This window comes from Saccostrea cucullata, unplaced genomic scaffold, assembly GCF_032062105.1.
Source record: "Saccostrea cucullata isolate Sc308-1 unplaced genomic scaffold, CSIRO_AGI_Scuc_v1 ctg816, whole genome shotgun sequence".
Lineage (NCBI taxonomy): Eukaryota > Metazoa > Mollusca > Bivalvia > Ostreida > Ostreidae > Saccostrea > Saccostrea cuccullata.
Window position 1 is genome coordinate 90,639 of NW_026927602.1, and position 19,916 is coordinate 110,554.

At 33.5% G+C, this 19,916-nt stretch overlaps 2 protein-coding genes and 2 long non-coding RNA genes across 4 annotated transcripts; 3 read left to right on the top strand and 1 right to left on the bottom strand.

Annotated features, from left to right (window-relative positions):
• Window positions 1–4,697: 4,697 nt before the first annotated feature.
• On the bottom strand, window positions 4,698–5,153 carry LOC134274924 (uncharacterized). Its single transcript, XR_009993733.1, has 2 exons — window positions 4,937–5,153; window positions 4,698–4,782 (listed from the first exon to the last, which is right to left on the bottom strand). It is a non-coding gene; the product is annotated as an uncharacterized LOC134274924 (long non-coding RNA).
• A 1,067-nt stretch (window positions 5,154–6,220) lies between these two features.
• LOC134274925 (uncharacterized) lies at window positions 6,221–7,067 on the top strand. The gene is made up of 3 exons (XR_009993734.1): window positions 6,221–6,297; window positions 6,445–6,516; window positions 6,654–7,067. It is a non-coding gene; the product is annotated as an uncharacterized LOC134274925 (long non-coding RNA).
• Window positions 7,068–8,839: 1,772 nt separating this feature from the next.
• On the top strand, window positions 8,840–12,928 carry LOC134274934 (uncharacterized). The gene is made up of 3 exons (XM_062757178.1): window positions 8,840–8,852; window positions 9,645–9,851; window positions 12,657–12,928. The coding sequence occupies exons 1-3, from the start codon at window positions 8,840–8,842 to the stop codon at window positions 12,926–12,928; spliced, it is 492 nt and encodes a 163-aa protein (XP_062613162.1).
• A 2,197-nt stretch (window positions 12,929–15,125) lies between these two features.
• On the top strand, window positions 15,126–17,452 carry LOC134274926 (multiple epidermal growth factor-like domains protein 10). Its single transcript, XM_062757168.1, has 4 exons — window positions 15,126–15,592; window positions 16,176–16,284; window positions 16,498–16,568; window positions 16,808–17,452. The coding sequence occupies exons 1-4, from the start codon at window positions 15,142–15,144 to the stop codon at window positions 17,116–17,118; spliced, it is 942 nt and encodes a 313-aa protein (XP_062613152.1). The 5' UTR covers window positions 15,126–15,141; the 3' UTR covers window positions 17,119–17,452.
• The last annotated feature ends 2,464 nt before the right edge of the window (window positions 17,453–19,916 follow it).

The following is a 19,916-nucleotide window of genomic DNA, read 5'->3' on the forward strand; positions in this document are numbered from 1 at the left end:
CACTTGGACGTGGAGACCGGTCTTTCGGATGAGTCCATACAAACCGAGGCCCCGTGTCGAAGTAGGTGCTGGCTCGAAAAAGATCCCTCCTTGCTCAATGGCCCTTCGTATCCCTTTCTCAAACCATTTCAAAGCAATGACTTAGGCTAACTTTTTCTTAAATTTCCAAAAGACAGAAAAATTCCAAGGTCATGAGGTCAAAAATTTTGTACTCAATGTCTTGTCACTATGAATACCCATATAATATTTGAAAGCCACAGCTCCAACTATAATCAAAAGTTATGGGCATGGTTAAATTTGTGCGAAAATCAGATAAACGGATGGGAAAAAAAGCTATACTCTGTAACCCGAATCTTCGGAATATTTTTTGAAAATTTATAATAGTAAATTATTGTGATATTCATACTTTTGTTATGATAAAATCAAGTTACAAAATGTACATACAATGTATAAACCTAATAGAAGGAAAGTCTAAGTAGTCTAAGGAACACCTCAAAAGAAAGGTATGCAATTAAATTTTTAACAGGAACAAAATACAAAACATCTGCCTACATGTATATATATTCGGTTCGATACTTGTATTTTCTTCCTCAACAGAAATGGCTGAACTCTGGTGGACGTGGTTTATTTTGTTCGGCGGATGTATCGACTGTTTTGGTATACCCTTCTCTAATTTATTTCACGATTATTGATATATTAGATTATGCATGATTCATTTAATTTTTTTTCATACCAGTGCATTAAAAAAAAAAAAAATTTGTTAACTTTTTAAATCTCAGATTATTATTTTCGTCTTTTGACTTGAAAGACAGCAAAGTTTTTAAGACGCAATTTTATTTTATTGTTCTTTACTTTAATTAAGGGGGCGGACTCGGGTTTCTATTACGCAATATCTCGCGCATCATAGTAAAATAAAGTGTATTTATTATTTTAAAGCAACTTTTTTCTCAAAATTTATAGATTTAAGAAATCAAAGGTTTATTACAATCAATAAGTGATGCTGAAAGCGATGTTTCAAATGATAGCGATAGGTACATCATACATGTAGATTGACGACATACATTTAAGGGTGTGTTTGTGAAGTTGTGATTTTAAACTGAAGCCCAATCCTCTTAAGGTGCATGGACACAGATTTGAAGTTAATATTCTCTGTATGATATTACGACATATTACACAAAAATAAATCTAAAATCTTATTTCATTTAAAAGTTATAAAAAAAATCAAATATTTGGTGGGTTTGATTGACACATCCTTGCACTTTCACAAATTTTAACTTTATTCTTAATACTTATTAAAAGGCAATCTTGTTGTGTATGAATGAAAAATATTAAAACTATAATCCAGAAAATTCAGAGTAGAAATGTCCGAAAGCAAAACATACACACAGTATATTCTCAGTCCGTGCAGTTGTGGTGAGCAGACTTTAATGATTGAACGCATCCGATGAATCATAAACATCAACAATAACAGAGCTCGTGCCCTGTTAACAAAAATGTGTACGTTTAACGGCAGGGATCAATTTGCTAGACTCTGTACACAACCCTTAGCTCGGAATAACGATACTTGTGAAGGAGTTTTGCTTTCTAACCTTTCTACTCTGAATGAAATTATTTTTCTGGATTAAAGTTTTAATAATTATTCTCATTAATACACAACAAGATTGCCACTTTTCTTAAGGAATTAAGAATAAACTTAAAATTTGTGAAAGTGCAAGGATGTGTCAATCAAACCCGCCAAAATATTTAAAGTTTTAATAACTTTTAAATGAAATGAGATTTGAAAATAATCTTTGTGTGAAATGCTATTAAAATATATAATTCGTGATATTATACAGAAAATATTAACTTCAAATCTGTGTCCAAGTACCTTTGATTTAATGAAATAAGATTTTTAATTTATTTTTGTGTAAAATGCTATTAAAATATATAAGTCGTAATATGGGTACAGTCCACTAATTGTTTTCCCATAGGCGACAATGTTAACGTTTCTTCTCATAGCGATGTCCCTCATTTTCGTTCAGAAGTGAGTGACCTCTCAAATCAAAGCACATCAACTTGTCTTTCCTTGGTTAAAATCTCGAGGTGGCATGTCAGATTCGTTTTCCGGCAAATGCGTCTGTCTGCGGTAACCCCTAAAAATGAAAGTGAAAGTAGGGGAATTTCAGAGTTCTCACTGGCGTTATAATACACAAAATAATTCGGCTGATCTTCTTGATAAATTACATTTGCCAAGCTTTTTTGGTAGGAAAGATACTCCTTATCAACAAGTGTGAGGCTCAATTCAGTACATCTGCCCAATTTTTTTATGCAAGTCAGCAAATTAATTAAGGAACTTGTAATTTTTTCTGCACTACTTTCTTCTACCGATTCTAAAAATAATTAGTGGGATGTACCCATATTATACAGAAAATATTAACGTCAAATCTGTGTCCATGCACCTTATTTAATTTTAAGGTCAAGATCTAGTAAATGAAGGATGGCTACACATGGTAAAAAAGAGAAATATATTCCTTTAATGATGCTTTAAAAATTTAGCTTAGTCAAATAAAATAATTTGTAGGTAAACAAGATAAAAAAAAAACCACTTTCTAAACTGTCATTTTCAAAGAAAAATTAAGAAAACCAGCCATGAATATGGTAGTTTTTTTCATATTCGACAAAGGAAATGTACATGTATTCAAACTGCCTCATTAGTGTGTGCAAAATATTTCATATCTAGACATATAATTCAAATCTTCATGAGATTTTTGCAAATTATAAAGATTTTACATAATTATAGATTACTTTAATGTTAGATGAAATATTAATGAAAATTGTGATATTATTGAGATTTAATTTTTAGCTCTAAGACTACTGGTCAGAGACCATATACCCAGATAGCATGACTCTGTTGGGCCAACGTTGGTTTTTGGTTGTATGGTTGGTAGAGTGTTGGCGTTGGGGAACAGATGTAGGCCCAACGTTGGTCCAACGTTCATTTACGTTGGCATGAAAGCTAAACCAACGGTGTTGGGCATGTGATGTTGGCCCAACGTTGGTCCAACGTTCATTTACGTTGGCATGAAAACTAACCAACGGTGTTGGGCATGTGATGTTGGCCCAACGTTGGTCCAACGTTCATTTACGTTGGTATGAAAACTAAACCAACGGTGTTGGGCATGTGATGTTGGCCCAATATTGGCCCATTGTAGTAACATGTTGACAAGAAACATAGCGACTTGGTGTTGGACATTAAGATGTTGGCCCAACATAGGTCCAACCGAGTAAATGTTGACATGGATCAAGACCATCGTGTGTTGAGTATGAAATGTTGGCCCAACGTAGGTGTAACTGAGTACATGTTGACACAAAACATTGCCACTTATTGTTGGTTATTCAATGTTGGCCCAACGTTGGCCCAGCTTAATAAATGTTGACAATATAATAATGCATTGCTCTGTGTTGGGCGTGCTGGACTGAACTGGAGTTGGTCCAATAGTAGGAATATGGGATTACTAGTACATGTACAGGTAGCCTGTAATGTTTGAGATGAAATGCTGGTCCAACGTTGGCCCAATGTTGCGAAAAGTATTCATCAATTTAGATTTATCTATTGTATATCGATGGTAATGATATAAGCAACTCATTATAAAAATGGGATCTATATTATATATTGAATGGAAATTATGAGACAATCCTTATAAGTCTGTGAATTACATATAGTAATTTTGTATCTTGGTAGATTCTATATTTAGCATCATTGAATCAAATTTAAAGTGCTGTGTTTTGCATGTTTTGGGCTCCAAAATAAATAGGTCACTGGTGAAATTCACTGGCTCGGCAGGTGACTCCCCAGATAGCAAGACATAGTTGGGCCAACGTTGGCCCAATATTTTTTCCAACGTTGGCCCACGGTTGGTAACCTTACGTTGGCCCACGGTAATTTTGCTCATCGGCCCAACGTTGGTCCAACATGTTGGCATATTGTTGGGCCAACGTAGGTATAATTGTATGACAACTAACAGCCAACCTTAAAAACTGGTTCGTTAGGTTGGCCCAACGTTGGGCCTTTGTTGAAAAGTCAGATGGCATATTGTTGGGCCAACGGAGCTATAAGTGTATGCCAACTAACAGCCAACCTTTACAACTGTTAGGTTAGGTTGGCCCAATGTTGGCCCTATGTTGAAATGTCAGATGGCATATTGTTGGGCCAACGTAGTTTTTAGTGCATGCCAACTAACAGCCAACCTTAACAACTGTTTGGTTAGGTTGGCCCAATGTTGACCCTGTTTTACAATGTCAGATGGCAAATTGTTGGGCCAACGTAGTTATTACATAGAAACATTTGCAATTGGTTAAGTGATTCTTTACATAAACCTATTTTATGACTGTTTAAAATAATTAATACACAATTCAATCTGCATTCATAATGCATACATGGACATGTTCAATGAAAACATAACTAATGATTCACTGTGATAATATTTTATATAAATCAATTCAATCATAATTTACAAAATAAATTTTAGAATAGACAATAGAAGTAAATAATGAAAATTTATCAATTCAAAGTTCTTAATCAGGGCTCACTTGAGTCACTTCCTTTATTACTGTCCTTTTGTTGTATTCCCGCTCTTTTTCCGTCCCTTCGTCGCCTCCCGTTTTTCTTCATCTTGATCTTTGTCATACGGACTCGTACTTTATACAATTCTTTACGCATGGTCTTCGATTTCATTGTTATTTACCGCCACCACATTTGTTTTCCTTGCAGTCTCTGACTGAATTTCTTTGTTACAATCGTGTCTGTAATATACAGTTAAGAATTAGATAGATAGAAACAACTTCAAAGATGTTATTTAACCTTTACTTACAGTGCTTGTGTGCAAAAACATGAAAAGATTGAATTCCGAATCAATTTAAACAGTTAACATGAATAAATAAGAATAAGTATACTTACATCGCTTCTAAATGCAGCTATATAGCAAGTGTATAATCCACAAATTTAAATTTCACTTCTTCTTGCTTGCCCTCCATTATCACCACCTGTGAGCAATTGAATCTGACAGCTAACTCCACAGTTTGGTCACGTGTTAGCGAACGCCTTACTTTTGTTTCAATTTAATTATAAAGCTGTGTCATTTTGATTTATGTATATGTAGGCTTCATTCACATCCTGTTCCTGAGAACTTATTCAGACTTCTCTAAATTCTCATGAATACAACGCTCATGAAAAAATTTATAATTTCAAAGATTTTATTTCTAATAAATAATCATGCATGTGCACAATTCAGAAACTAAAATAAAACACTCTTTGGTGCTGTGATCACTTAAGTTAAATTTGACACCATCTTTAGTTGGCAGTATAATAATGGGAGCGTTATGAAACACCTAAACAAAAGAACACTATAACATCGGGCCAACATACTACTACCAAATTGATAAGACACTTTCTTTAAAGGTGTATAACAAACACTGGGCCAACGTTGGGCCAACATACTACTACCAATTTGATGAGACACTTTATTAAGTATGCATTACAAACATTTGGCCAACGTTGGGCCAACAAACTACTTTCAACTTGATAAAACGCATTCTTTTAATGGGTGCATGTATAACAAACATCGGGCCAACGTTGGGCCAACATATACCTACCAACTTTAAAACACACTTTCTTTACGGGTGTATTACAAACATTGGGCCAACGTTGGGCCAACATACTACTACCAAATTTAAAAAACACTTTCTTTAAGGGTGTATAACAAAATCGGGCCAACGTTGGGCCAACATACTACTACCAACTTTAAAAGACACTTTCTTTAAGATTGTATTACAAACATCGGGCCAACGTTGGGCCAACATACTACTACCAACTTTAAAAGACACTTTCTTTACGGGTGTATTACAAACATCGGGCCAACGTTGGGGCAACATACTACTACCAACTTTAAAAGACACTTTCTTTACGGGTGCATTACAAACATCGGGCCAACGTTGGGCCAACATCAACACCCGATCCTTCCTTGGTAAGAAAAGTGAATGGAAGATGCTAACGTTGGACCAACGTTGGGCCAACATAGGAATTCTGTCATGGTCGAGAAGGTTGGCATGGTGACATTGGTCCAACGTTGGCCCAACGTTGTTTCCCCAACGCCAACCATACAACCTTTTGCCAATGTTGGCCCAACATAGTCTTGCTATCTGGGTCATAGGTCTCCAAGGAAACCGTCATTTAAATCAGCTTTTTTAAACCGCGCACTTGAACAATTGCAAAGCGTATGTGTATGTTTAAGTGAACGCAAGAATTTTAATCCTTTCAATGTAAGTATAGCTTTTGTTTTTTGTTATTGAAATAATTAATAATGTGAAATGCACAACATTGTAATGACCTGCATGTAGGCTTTCAAATTATTGATACCGGGTAGCTGATTAAACAATTGTAATTGATGACGATCTTAACTTTTATAGGAATTGGCGGGCTTGAACAAAGCAGATATGTCCGGATCTGTAAGTGAACGCAAAAATGTTAACCAGTGAAATGTAAGTAACTATTTTGTATTTGTTATTAATAATTAATAATGTGAACTTCAATCTTCAGGATTGCTTTAAAAATATGTGTGATGCTGATGAACATTTGAAAATACTATTTTAATTGATGACAATCTTAACGTTTACAGGAAATGCCGGGATGGAAAAACCCTCTTCACTCTGAGACTATTGATGTGGAATTTTCTGTATATTGAAGGGACTGATTTATATGTGTGGGAAAACATGGATTCTAAGAACAGATAAACAACAGAAAAAGTGATAAGTGATTCAAATATGACCTTCCGGAACTCTACAATTAGAACTTGAAGACTCTTATATCAAAGCGATATTTAGTAGTGGACATAGTGATGTGGAATGTACTTGAGAAACCTTGAACTTTCTACCTCTTCCTTCTTTTAGTTACATTCCATGGAATACTTTAATGAAAGTGAAAGTGGCAAAGAATATATTGTAATACATTTTAGGAGGAAAAAAGTATTTGACCAAACATGGTGAAATTAATTGTGTCGTATAATCTGGGAAATAAAAATTACAGAATTTAATTAATTTTGTAAGACATGTGTATTGAGGAATAATTGTGCCATTGATATTTCAAGAAACAGCTTTGTATCAACGTTGAACCAACGTAATAACTATATTTTGAACTGAGGTCCAATGTAGGGCCAACGTTACAAAATATTTGGTTAGCATTGGTACGTTGGAATAGCTTTGTACCAACGTTGGCATTTCAACAAAAGCGTTGTACCAGTGTTGGACCAACGTCGGACCAACGTCATGATTATATTTTGAACTGAGGTTCAACGTTGGGCCAACGTTAAAAAATATTGCGTTGGCGTTGGTATGTTGGAATAACGTTGTACCAACGTTGACAAATAAACAAACAGTATTGTACCAACATAGGCGCAACATGTTGGGCCAACGGCGCGCCAATGAGCAGTAAGACATTGGGCCAACGTAAATTGCCAACATTGGCCCAACATAACCAACATTGTTGGGCCAACGTCCTCATGCTATCTGGTTAAGAGCTTATGCGATTGTAATGCGCCCGGTGTTCGTCCGTCTGTCTAGCTGTCTGTGTTTAAACAATTTTTCAAAATGCTACTCCTTCTACAGTTTTTGTCTGATTTCAATATAAGTTGGCACACAAGTAGACTACACTACGATACATAACTATGTGCATCGGTTTTTGGTTTCGATGAACGATGTTGCCGTGATAACTAAAAATAGAAATTTTCGTAAAATAATTAAAAATGCTATTACAAATACAGTTTTAGTTTGATTATGATATAATGTGGCATGCAAATAGACTACACTAGGATACACTATTGTCTTAAATGTCTTTTTTAAGGACAAGTGCACTTAAGCAACTTAATGGGCCCTTTTTATGTGCCATTTTACTTAAGAAAATGTTCCATTGCGCAATATTTCGCTTTTGGTAAAATGAAGCGTATTTACTGTTTTAATGCAACTTTTTTCGCTTAATTATTAAAATTAAACAAAACTAAGAAATTATAGGTATAAAAATGTCATTACAATTTGATATAACTGATTTTTTAACCGATTTTGCAATTGATAGGTAGGTTGACGTCGTTGCAGTGTGTTTTTGACGTTATGCTAATCTGTAGCTCTTAAAGAAAGGGGTTATAAAAATATTAATAAAGAAAAAGTAATAAACATACGCTCTTGAAATTTAAAACATAGAAATTTGAGAATATCTACAATATTTTTATTATGTTTTCATGTGAATCCATTATGTACGTCATATTTTCTAATACTCTATAAAAATAGTAAAATTTGCTAATATTTTGCATTTTAGTTGCCTGTAGCCAGAATTTTGTGATCAAACATATAGAAATATAGTATTTGCATTTCAAATAATAGTTTGAACAAAATAGTTTCACTGAACTTGAAATTAAAAAGGAGTGTTTAGGTAGCTTTCAATACCTGTTTCATTGTCTTGTATGGATGATAAAAAAATGACACTTTTATGAACGTTCGCGACAATATTTCTGATTAAAAAGCACGTGAAGCATCACCTAATTCAGCTCTCTGGATACGCTAAATCCCTCGGTGTATCTTAAAATCAAATACATAAAACAAATGTTTCTAGCCATAAGCGGCATTTGAAATAAAATACAATAATAGTTTCACTGAACATTGCAATACCTGTTTCACTAAATAATAAATGATACAAAACCTGCCGATGTTTTACAGTGAGCACCTTTGAGGATCGAGTGTTTACCTGGGCTGAACTCACATGACTATAAGTATTTTAATAATTTATTCCACACGTGGGTTCAACATCAAGTTGAACATGGGTCATACAGGTAAACAGCTCTCATTTGCTATAGGAAAACATTGTAATTTCTGTATATTTTTTATATTTTAAGTACCAGCCTAATCGTGTGCAAATTTCCTACTTTCACACAACTTTTATAAATGTATTATGCGTCTTTTGTCATTCGCACAAGTTTGTACAAAGTTAGGCTCATAGTAAACAAAAGCTTTGAAATGAATGACCGTTCTCGATTTACTATAGAAAATCACAAATGTCGGCTGACCCCTGCTACATTCTATGGTTTTGTTCTTTGTATATTCGTGAATTTCAGCGGTAAAATTTGTTGAATCGTACGGTTTAAATATCAATTAATAATTTGGGATGAAAAAATTTCCTTAATATGATTGTTTATTTTTTCACATGTTACAGTGGCCCATATGTGCGCTCGTTCTTTATTTTGATGAATGTTGTTGCCATGGTGACTAAAATTGAAAATTCTTTAAAAAAATTATTAAAAGCTACTCCTACAGTTGTAGTCTTATTGCAATATTGCCACAAAAAGTTACTTAATCAAGAATCATTATTCTATTTATTGCTGTCGAAAAGTTTCAAGTCCCAACTGCTACTTTTCTCTTCCTTTGTTATACATGTAAGTACAAACCAGTAGAGCTACAGTCTCGACAGAGACTTCTGGTTTATCTTCATGTTTGTCGCGCTATAGGTTTTTCGCTCGTCATGGTCTTTCATCTCTTTAGACACTGCCATTTCATTTGTCAAACAGTATGATTAATTGTTTACCACATATGATGGAAAATTTCATAATTTTTGTTACGATCCACAGAAAACCTGAGCAAGAAACCTACAACGGTGCTGTCCCAGAGTTCCACGTATGGTATGGGAAATGCTTCGTACGCCAATGACGGTAACCTAAACACAACAGAAAGTGATTGCGCCCATACTGCTCACAACCAGTCTAAGGCTTGGTTCCAAGTGGATCTTGGAAAACCTCACGGAATACAGCATGTTAAAATTTATTATCGACGAGAAGGTACGAGGGCTGTTCAAATTTAAGAAATGAATTTAATTTTTGAAGATTCATGAGGTTATGAACTACGACGCTTCACGCCGGCATATTTCATGAAGCGCGTTAGCGCTTCATGATAAATATTCCGGCGTGAAGCGTTGTAGTTCATATACCTCATGAATCTTCAAAAAATTAAATTCATTTCTTATATTTACATTATTTTTCTGATGATTAGCCATAAATTTACGCCGTTCAACTGTCATTTTTAAAACAAAACAGAGTGCACTATATTTTTTGACTTTTTGACGTCAAGAGCGGTATTATGACATAACAATGGAGATATTCATGCTTATTCACCTTTAGAATGTAGTTCATGTGAAAATATACTGCATTTTATTTTGTAAAGAAACATAGGGGAAATTTATTGGAAATGTAAATATTAAATAATGTCATTAGCTCGATGTCATACAACACAGAAATCATATGGTATTATAAGCTTGACTTTCTCTCATTATTGAATCTTTAATGAATTGATAACAAAGTTTATGTGACCACTTTTTATTACATAGTTTCATTGAAGAAAGCTGGAAAACAAGGGCTATTACTGCATTAAAAATGAATGGTTAAGAATCAGTAATTTAAAACTAGAGTGAAATTAAACGCTTCATTAAAGCTGCTGAAAAACCTGTTAAGAATTCCAAAGAAATATAAACTGAAATATGTGAGTTTTACAGCAACCAAGGTCTGTTTTATAGACACATGATCAGGTGAATTTCAAAAAACAAAAAAATATATACGTGTAATAGACCTCAAAACTATTACCGTTTTTTGCGCCTTGATAAACGGGGCTCCAATGTTTATATAGCGAAAATGCATGATTTCTTTAGAAATCATTTCCTTTGCTCCTGGGTCTTATGCCAATGATCTCAGTATATATTTATGATGAAAAAAGCTGTCTCTTACAAAATGGCCAGTTTCAGAGTCCCTGGGGGGCATATTCTGAAATTGAATTAATGCTTTGAAATCTGCTCCTTGGTATTAATCAACTATCTAATATGATGAAATAAAATTGATGATAAAATTTCCAAAATTTGAAATGTGTGGCCCCAGGGTCAGTGGGACTTGTGGATTCACGACTTGTTATAAAGTAGAAATGCACTTTCTATTCTGGTCTACATCTGAGTATTAAGTAACCAAGGTAAGCATGCCAAGTGTCTAGTTATGATAAGCAATGGTGCCTTTTTCAAAATTGTGACTTTAATGGTCTCTTATTTAAAACAAGAATCAAATTTAATAGTTGGAAAGTTATTATATGATACTCAGGTGACCTATAAGACCCGTGTGTCTCTTGTTTGTAAATCTTATGTATTTTTAAAACAAAAATACAAAGGATTTATAAGTTAATTATTTTGATTTTTCTTTTCGATTCCTTTATTTTATTTAAAAAAAAAATTATGTGGAACAATTATACGAGGAATGATGAAAAAGTTAACTTTATACTTATTACTCTACATGTCAAAGAAAACTAACTTGATTTCAATTTTTATTTCTTTTTAGCAGATAAAAAAAACTTTTTGTTACTGTTCGATCTTTAATCACGAATTACTGTATTAAGGATACATTTGTTCTCCTTGTCACAAAGTTTTGTCATTTTGTAAATTTTGAATTTACTGGGTGGCACCAAATACAAAAGAGCTCGGTTCACTTTATGTATAAAACGGCCCTGTAGAAATACCAATTTATTAATTAACACTTTATGTTCCTTAGTAAACATCAAAACTAAACTAGAGACTTAGTACTTTCATTTCCTATTAATTTTTTTTCTTCAGGTCTTGAAACACATGCTTTATGGAATTGCAAATTTCTTGAATTTTAATGTAAACAGGTATATTTGAGTACTTTCAGAGAAGAAAAATAATATGAACGCATCCTCTGATCTAAAAAATAAAGCATGTCTTGTTATCATCAGCAACAGTTCTATCATTAAATAGTTGCTTATTTTTGATCAGATGTTGCACTCTATATTAAATATTAGAAAATTCCTTTACAAAATTACAATGTAGCTGTGTTTGTTGACCTTTTGGAATATGAGGAAATTGACGCATTCCGTGACTTTATACTGCAATGACCAGAAACCCTGTTTTTGATAGACTTACAATCACCAGAGGTCTCAATGATATTTAATGCATTGTTAGCTAAAATCATATAAGCATTTTCAATTTTTCAGAAAATCACAGGGCCAAATAAGGCAAAAAGTGAACCTTGCTCTTCACAACATGACGGCATTCAGAATTAACAAACATCCTTTTAAGGTCAGACGACACGTTTCTCAAAAATATATAATTTTTCCTAAGAATTTGTCATTGAAGTAAAGGTACTTAAACAAGTTTCCTCACAAAAATTTAGGGTACCTTACCAGGCATTTGGACAAGATACCATAGGGTCATATTTCTTATATAACCCTTATGAGTAATCTCTTGAATGGCCTATACCACAATTTTGGGTGTACTTATACCTAAAAAAAAATTTAAAACAATGTAGAAATCAAAAGAGAATGACAAATATAAATAATTTTTGATATAATACCAAGAGAAACAGGACATATATTTGAGAAACGTGTCGTCTGACCTTAATCATTCATTGCCTTTTTGGCACCTGATCCCACCTCTGATGTTTTAGAGGTCCGTGTTTGTTCTGCTCCTATTTCATAATGTTTAATGGATTTTTGATCTCGATAACTATTGTTATCTCCAAATTTTTCACTAAAACAACCAGTCAAATGACGAATTGAGATTTGTTCAAATCTATCGATACAATAACTATTTTCAGGTGATGGAGCTATAGATTGGAAGCAATATAGATTTAGAAAGTTCTATTTGGACGTTTCTAACTCATCCGCATCTGGCAGTATGACGTCACAGAGGGCTCGCTGCTTTACCGACAATACTAAGGAACCAACCTTACCCCCTAATATCATTGATATTCCTTGTGAACAGTGGGCGAGATATGTCATTGTGGAATCCACTTACAAAGCTCCAGAAGATAACCGTTCAACAGGGCCAATTCTGGAAATTTGTGAGATAGAAGTTTATGGTAATTGATAGTTATGTAACGTTTTTAAAAGTTGAAGTAAGGTCAAGATCAAGTAAATGACTTCAGACTGTCTTCTTGGTGCCAGATTCATTATGGTTTTCTCTTTTGTTTGATGTCTCCGTTAGTAAAGTACTTTAATGAAAAATTTGAAATAATGTGAAAAGTAATCCTGATCCGCACATTCAATTAATATCAGTTTAAAGAAGAGACCGTGAACAACAAATACAAATAGTTTAATTTTACTTGTAACACGTCGTTTGATTGGATAAAAGATTTTATCCATTTTGTATAACATAACTTGCCTACGTCACAATGAGTTACGTCAAAAAACGTATTACTCCGCTTGACATTACTTTTAAAATTTAATCAATGTGAAGCCTTATTCTGGGGGAAAATTGTCTCATTGTCTGCACTGAAATTAAATTATAAGGAATGAAGCTTATTTCAACTTATATTATACGATATAACAAAACTTGGGACAGCTTGCGCTTTTTTGTAAACTGCCCCAAGTTATGTTATATCGCATAATATAACTAAGAAATAAGGTATCATTTTTAAACATCTGTCGGGATATAAATACGGGTTGGTCACAAGATTAAATTCCATAAAGCCCGAAGGGCTTTATAATGAATTTAATCTCGTACCAACCCGTATTGATAACCCGATAGATGTTTTAAAATGATACCTTATTACATATATTTACATTTGTGACTTACACTCGATTCATACATGTACTTCATATTTGCCTGATTGTGACTTTTAACGTGTGAAATGCATTATTTTTCAAACCCAATGGCATGTTTGTAATCCACTGAACGCGCGTCAACCCTTTATGACGTCACTGAGAAATTACGTCAAACGTTTATCCATAAGCACATCTATGACCTCTTGACCCCGTACCTGTATTTATACAGTTATAGATACGCATTGCTTTCAGTAGTTTTATATAAAGGAAAACATTTGCAAATGTAAATATGTTGAAATAAGCTTCATTCCTTAAATAACATTTCCCCGAGAGACTGTCGGCAACCTGGATATATTTCCTTTGTCGGATAAAAATTGAAACCCCAGTACACTGTATCCACATCTAGTATTCTTAATTCTTCATTGAAAGTGAAAATATATACATTTATTGACTGAGTTCGAGGGCAACATGCATTTTGTCGGACCCAAGAACCAAACTGTCTGCCTGAGGCCGTCAGGCCAAAGGCAGGCTGTTTGATTCGAGGGTCGACTTAGCTCATTTTGGCCGAGAACATAGCCAATAGATGTTTTGATATACCTTTCTTTTTTTGACAAACATGCATTTTGTACTGTCTTCCGTTATGTTACCTTAGCCCGTCACTCTTAAACACCAAGGAATAAAAAATGAGATTAAGCTCCGACCATTCTGTGACGTAAACGTTCCAACATCATTTGTTTTAATCCCGCTCTGGAAAACATTAGAAAACGTTAGTTTTTTTTGCATAGATTTGTATAGGAACGAATTTTTAAAGATATAATAATTCGTTTTGTTTATCTACAAATTATACTCTGAAAAAACTTACTTGACTAAGCTATTAATATATTTATAAGCATTTACTATATCTCGATCTTAAGGGAGGGACTACATGTAGATGAATTTCTTCAACTATTTCCAGACTACTTAGTTTTATTACTCAAGGACTGCATGTAGCTATAATACAATTAAACTATTGCTTTGAGGTTGTATAATTAGCATACTATTAAAATACATAAATATTTCTCGATTTTCGCATAAAATGCGTTTCGATATTTAAGTTCATATATTTCTGCAAATTTATCCGCTGTTTTTTTTTAATTACCTTTCTTTATGTTCAAACATGTTTTCAAATTCTGCTGTTACAATTCTCCACCTATTTTAAAATCTTATTTTAAAACACAAGATTTTTTATAACCCATAAGCATACCCCTACCTCTCATATAAATGTTTTGATCTGGGTTACGAGAAAAAAGTGTCAGATCTTAAAGTAAATATGGAGATACACAATGACGCTAAGTAACACAGATTCAATAAAAGTTTCATTAAAATTCAGTCAGTGGTATAAGAGGAGTTGCGGGTGATAGATGAATATCATGTAGCGTAACAGAAAGTTGGACGAACGGACAGACATCCTGATCATTTCATACCTTCCAACTTTTCAATGATAAAGCGAGACATAATTTAGAATGTCCTTTATTTGTATTAGAAATTCATCTACAAATGAAAATTATAATACGTTGTATTTCATTAACAGGATGTAATTTAAGACATTATGGTTTGGATTGTTCAAAAAAGTGCAGTGAGAATTGTATCAAGGAGATATGTAATACAACAAATGGTTCCTGTACATTTGGTTGTAAAGGTGGATTTTATGGAAACTTATGTAACGAATCCTGTAGTATATCATGTCCATCTGGATGCAACAGGTACACTGGCTATTGCGATGGGATATGTCCTGTAACCTACTTTGGACATTTTTGTGAAAAAATATGCAACTCAAACTGTCTAGGTGGGTGTAATAGGGAAACTGGCCTCTGCGACTTCGGTTGTATTGACGGAAAATTTGGTGAACTATGTAACGAAACCTGCAGTATTGGATGCAATTCTATCTGTGAACAGGAAAATGAAAATTGTTCATGTAAAGCAGATTGGAAAGGAGATAATTGTGATGGTAAGGAGAAGCAAATGAGGTAATCAATATTTAAATATTTAACATGATACTATGGAATCCGGATAGGGCCATGCAGTTCACTATCGCATCATCGCACCATCGAGGTTTGGGTTGATAATGCGATGACACGATAATGCGATGACGATGAAGCGATGGTGCGATAACGATGAAGTGATGGTGCGATAGTGCGATGACGATGAAGCGATGGCGCGATAATGCGATGACGATGGTACGATAGCACGATGAAGCGATGGTGCTATGACGCGATGGTGCGATAACGATGGCGCGATGGTACGATGACGATGAAGCGATATTCACTTTTACTCTATCGTTCTATCGCACCATCGTCATCGCGCTATCGCACCATCGCATCATCGTCATCGCGCTATCGCACCATAGCTCTATCGTCATCGCACCATCGCTTCATCGTTATCGCGCCATCGCATTATCGCGCCATCGACCTATAAGTCGATGCTCGATGGTGCGATAGTAAACTGCATGGCCCTATCCGGATTCCATATGATATGGAGGTTAACATAGAGATAACATGATGTGCCTGATATATCATGGATTTTCATTTCAGAGGAAAGTCGGAATCGCTTAAACAGCCATCTTGAGACGTTCGTTGGGGTAGGATTGGGAGTTGTTTCCTCAATACTCATAGTAGTTGGCATAGTGTATTGTATTTTGAGGTAAGAAATTATTTCTTTAACTATTTGTTTTATTTCTTTGTTATGTTTTAATTTAAAAAAATAAAAAAAAAGAAGATTTTTTTCTCATACGAAAGGGTATATGAAATCTTTCTCACTTCAACAAAGGGAGAATACCAAGTAACAAGTAGTGTTGTTTTAATTTTAATCCTTTGAATACTAATTAGAATTTTAAAAATGTTTGCTTCATCGTAGGATGATAACACGTAAACGTCGGAGCTCTAAACAACAAAGAAACCACTCAAATAAAGATATGGTTATTTACGGTGAGCACACTGCATTTTGTTTGTTTGTTTTTTTTTAATTTAAGAAAATATTTTTTAAAAAAGATAAAGTTCAACATTTCATTGCATCCCTTCATAAAAGAAGCAATTGGTGAGAAATTAATGTCATATTCCTAATTTCTCTAGATTCTCACATGTATGTGTTCATATATAAAAAATAGGATGAACTTAATAACACTTAAATCCCAATCAAGTGTAATAAATCTTTCTTTTTCCTACAGAAAATATTAATGAAACAACTAACTTCGACAAAAGGGATGACATCCAAGAATGTGTTTATTGGAATCAATTTTCACCAAATAAAAGTGCACGGAATAACGATGAAATATCGATCAGTAGAGATTCCAATGTGGTCAATCATGGAATATATGTTAATGACACAAATCAAAATTCAGAAAGTAAAATAAGTACAAGAGTTTGCGGAGAAGGAATCAATACAAACACACTTGTGGTAGATGAGGAGGATGCATATATGGCCATTCGTGGTTTCGATCAGGAAGAAAACATGTATGAAGAACTCAAAATAACGTAGTTACATGTAGGACGGTTGCAAATTTAATTTTATTCTCTCTTATTTCTTTCCATTTGCGACTGAAATCTTCTAAGTAGCATATTTGTTTGACAAATGGAGAAAAAACATTATGATGATTACATGGTTGAAAATTCAATATTTAATTTGACAAAGAGAGAAAAGGGATGCACAGATAAAATCGATTTTTTGTCAAGGTGCGAAAAATCAATCACCTCAAAAAATGACACTGGTCATGTGTTGTAGATATTAAACCAAGCAAAGATCTCTTCCAATGTATATGTCCATTCGCAATACTGTAAAATAATATATTTTCGTGCGGTCAAATATTCGAGGTTTCAGGAAAAAATTATGGTTTGTGGGGATTTGAATTCGTGGTTCAAAAATGTTCATAAGTGATGCATATTTAGTTTAACATTCCGTGGTGGTAAAAAAATCGTGGGTCTATCCATTCCTCGAAAACAACGAAAATTAAACCCCCACGAAAATAATTGATTTCACAGTATTATACATGTATGCATTGAAAGCCGCTGTTAATGACATTGTAAAGTCATGTAAACAAGACGGGTTCAGGTCCATACCCAGCTCCAGTATCTCATCAAAATAGGTGTATGATGTAGAAGAAACGGACGTCAAGAAACTAAACAGTGAAAGCGGCAGGTGATCATATACTGTCGTTTTTTTTTTTTATATAATAATTTGGAAAATAATGAAAGTATCAAGCTAAGATTTTCAACACTTCAATATTTTTTTTTTTTTTTTTTTTTTTTTTTTTTGCTTTATGTCCATTATTAATTTTGAAAACACAGACTACATAGTACTAATTTTTTAGCCCCAGTCCACGTTTTGATAACGCCTCGTGTATTCATTTGGGGAATGAAAAAAAATGTTAATTGTATGTATAGTAATGCTAGATTTATTTTCAAATTGATGAAACAGATGCCTCTATTTTCCTAATGAAATTCTGCTTGTCAATTGACGGTGTCGTCATGACTTGACTTTTGAGGCATAACTGAGAGAAATGACGTCGAAGAAATTATGAAATAACAAACTTTCAATTTAATAACCGGAATAAATTTTGATTTATAGTTGCCCAATTGATGCTAAATTCATCGAAAAGAAACGGCATGAAGAAAACATGAAGTTTGAACTTTGATATAAAATTGCCACAGTAATGTTTAATTTATCTTTTGACTTTAGATTAAGAAATATACATTTTCATGTACTTTGTGTTGAACACACATTTAATCACAGATTCTAGTGAAACGGTTTGGATACGTGTTTTACCTGATGAAGAGGAAAACAATCATTCGAATATCAATAAAAAGGTTTGATAGCCAAATGTTTGTCACCCTTAAAAACATAAAGGGATAACTTCAGATTTGTTCAATTAGCAGTTCGATCCACCTCGGAACTATCATGGGCTCCGTGTTTTACGCTATATAGGAGCGTTATTGTACGTTAGAACTTGAAGAAACACGTGAATGTATTATCTATCTGAAATATACATGTACTAATACAACGGAAATAAAACTTCTGAAACCATTTTTTTCCGTTTGTGTTCGTTAACATATTTATACTTAAATTCTCCATAGAAGTAAATTGTTCTCCAAGTTAATGCAAGATATCATAAGATTTTCTTCTGTCTATCATTCAAAATTACGGAATGCTCTACGTAATTAATGAATTGAAAAAGTCATTTTCAGTATTCAAGGAGCACTTATAATAATTACTTTATAACAAAATGAATATGAAGAAAGACTTCCTCTTTTTAAGTCAGCATTTCGAAAATTTTAGCATTTAGTGTTTTTATTTTGTTCTTGTTAACAAATATTATATTTCATGTTTTTGTGGCTGACGTGTTTCATACCAGTTGCTATGCATTTGTTTTTCAACGAATTTTAAAATGTTTCTACGAAATTTTTCGTCCATAAGCTACTTGATCAATACATGAAGCTAACTGCAGCTTATTCGGTCAAAAGAAGATGTTTACTGCTCCTATATACCCATTTCAACCTCTCTGGAATTTCTGGTATTTACTTGCGTCCTTGTCATGTGCCCTCTATTCAAATTTGATTTGATTTTAGATGAATTTTATATGAAATTTATTGTTGAGAATCGTAGTTCCTCTTGTGAATGTTTAACTTTACAACATACTGAATTATTATACAAAATACACTAAATGTTCACGTCATAGAAATATGCGTTTACAATTTCCCAGCAAACACTTTATTGCGTGGTACAAGTTTCTGTAAAGTTTAGCGTATTATGCCTATTATGACGTAATATTTTTTAAGTTCAGCCTTCATTCCTTGAATTAAACACTCATCTGACAACATTGAGCTTGTTTTTTGCCAAATAACACAAGACATGTTTGTTCCAAAAATATGTCATTTATTATGAAATGACAACATATAATATAATACATAAAACTGCATAAAAAAGACTGGGAGACAATGTAACCTTAAAACACAATTCCTGAGAAATATTTTAATAAGAAAATGACTTTTGTTATTTCATGAGATTTCAGCACGTATAAAATAGAAGGAATCTGGCAATAAATTGAAGATTAAATAAACTTTTTAAGGTGCGTGAAAATGCATTATTGCTGGGAAAGGTATATGCGTGATATTACGTTAGAAATAGGAAATGGTATATGCATGACTGCGGGGAATGGGGACAATGTAGTCCTGACAGCAGGGTTAGTGATTGTTATGTGTCATATCAGTAAGGTTGCAAAACCCAAGAACAACACATAAATATTTATCTTGAAAGGGAAAGAAAAAGGCTCTTTCCATGAG

Bases quoted from the DNA above. Each gene is read 5' to 3' on its own strand.
- LOC134274926 (XM_062757168.1), top strand. From the start codon at position 15,142: ATGAAAATTATAATACGTTGTATTTCATTAACAGGATGTAATTTAAGA. The intron at 16,285-16,497 runs GTAAGAAATTAT...GCTTCATCGTAG, and splicing joins ATAGTGTATTGTATTTTGAG to GATGATAACACGTAAACGTC. The intron at 16,569-16,807 runs GTGAGCACACTG...TTTTTCCTACAG, and splicing joins TAAAGATATGGTTATTTACG to AAAATATTAATGAAACAACT.
- LOC134274934 (XM_062757178.1), top strand. The intron at 9,852-12,656 runs GTACGAGGGCTG...AACTATTTTCAG, and splicing joins AATTTATTATCGACGAGAAG to GTGATGGAGCTATAGATTGG.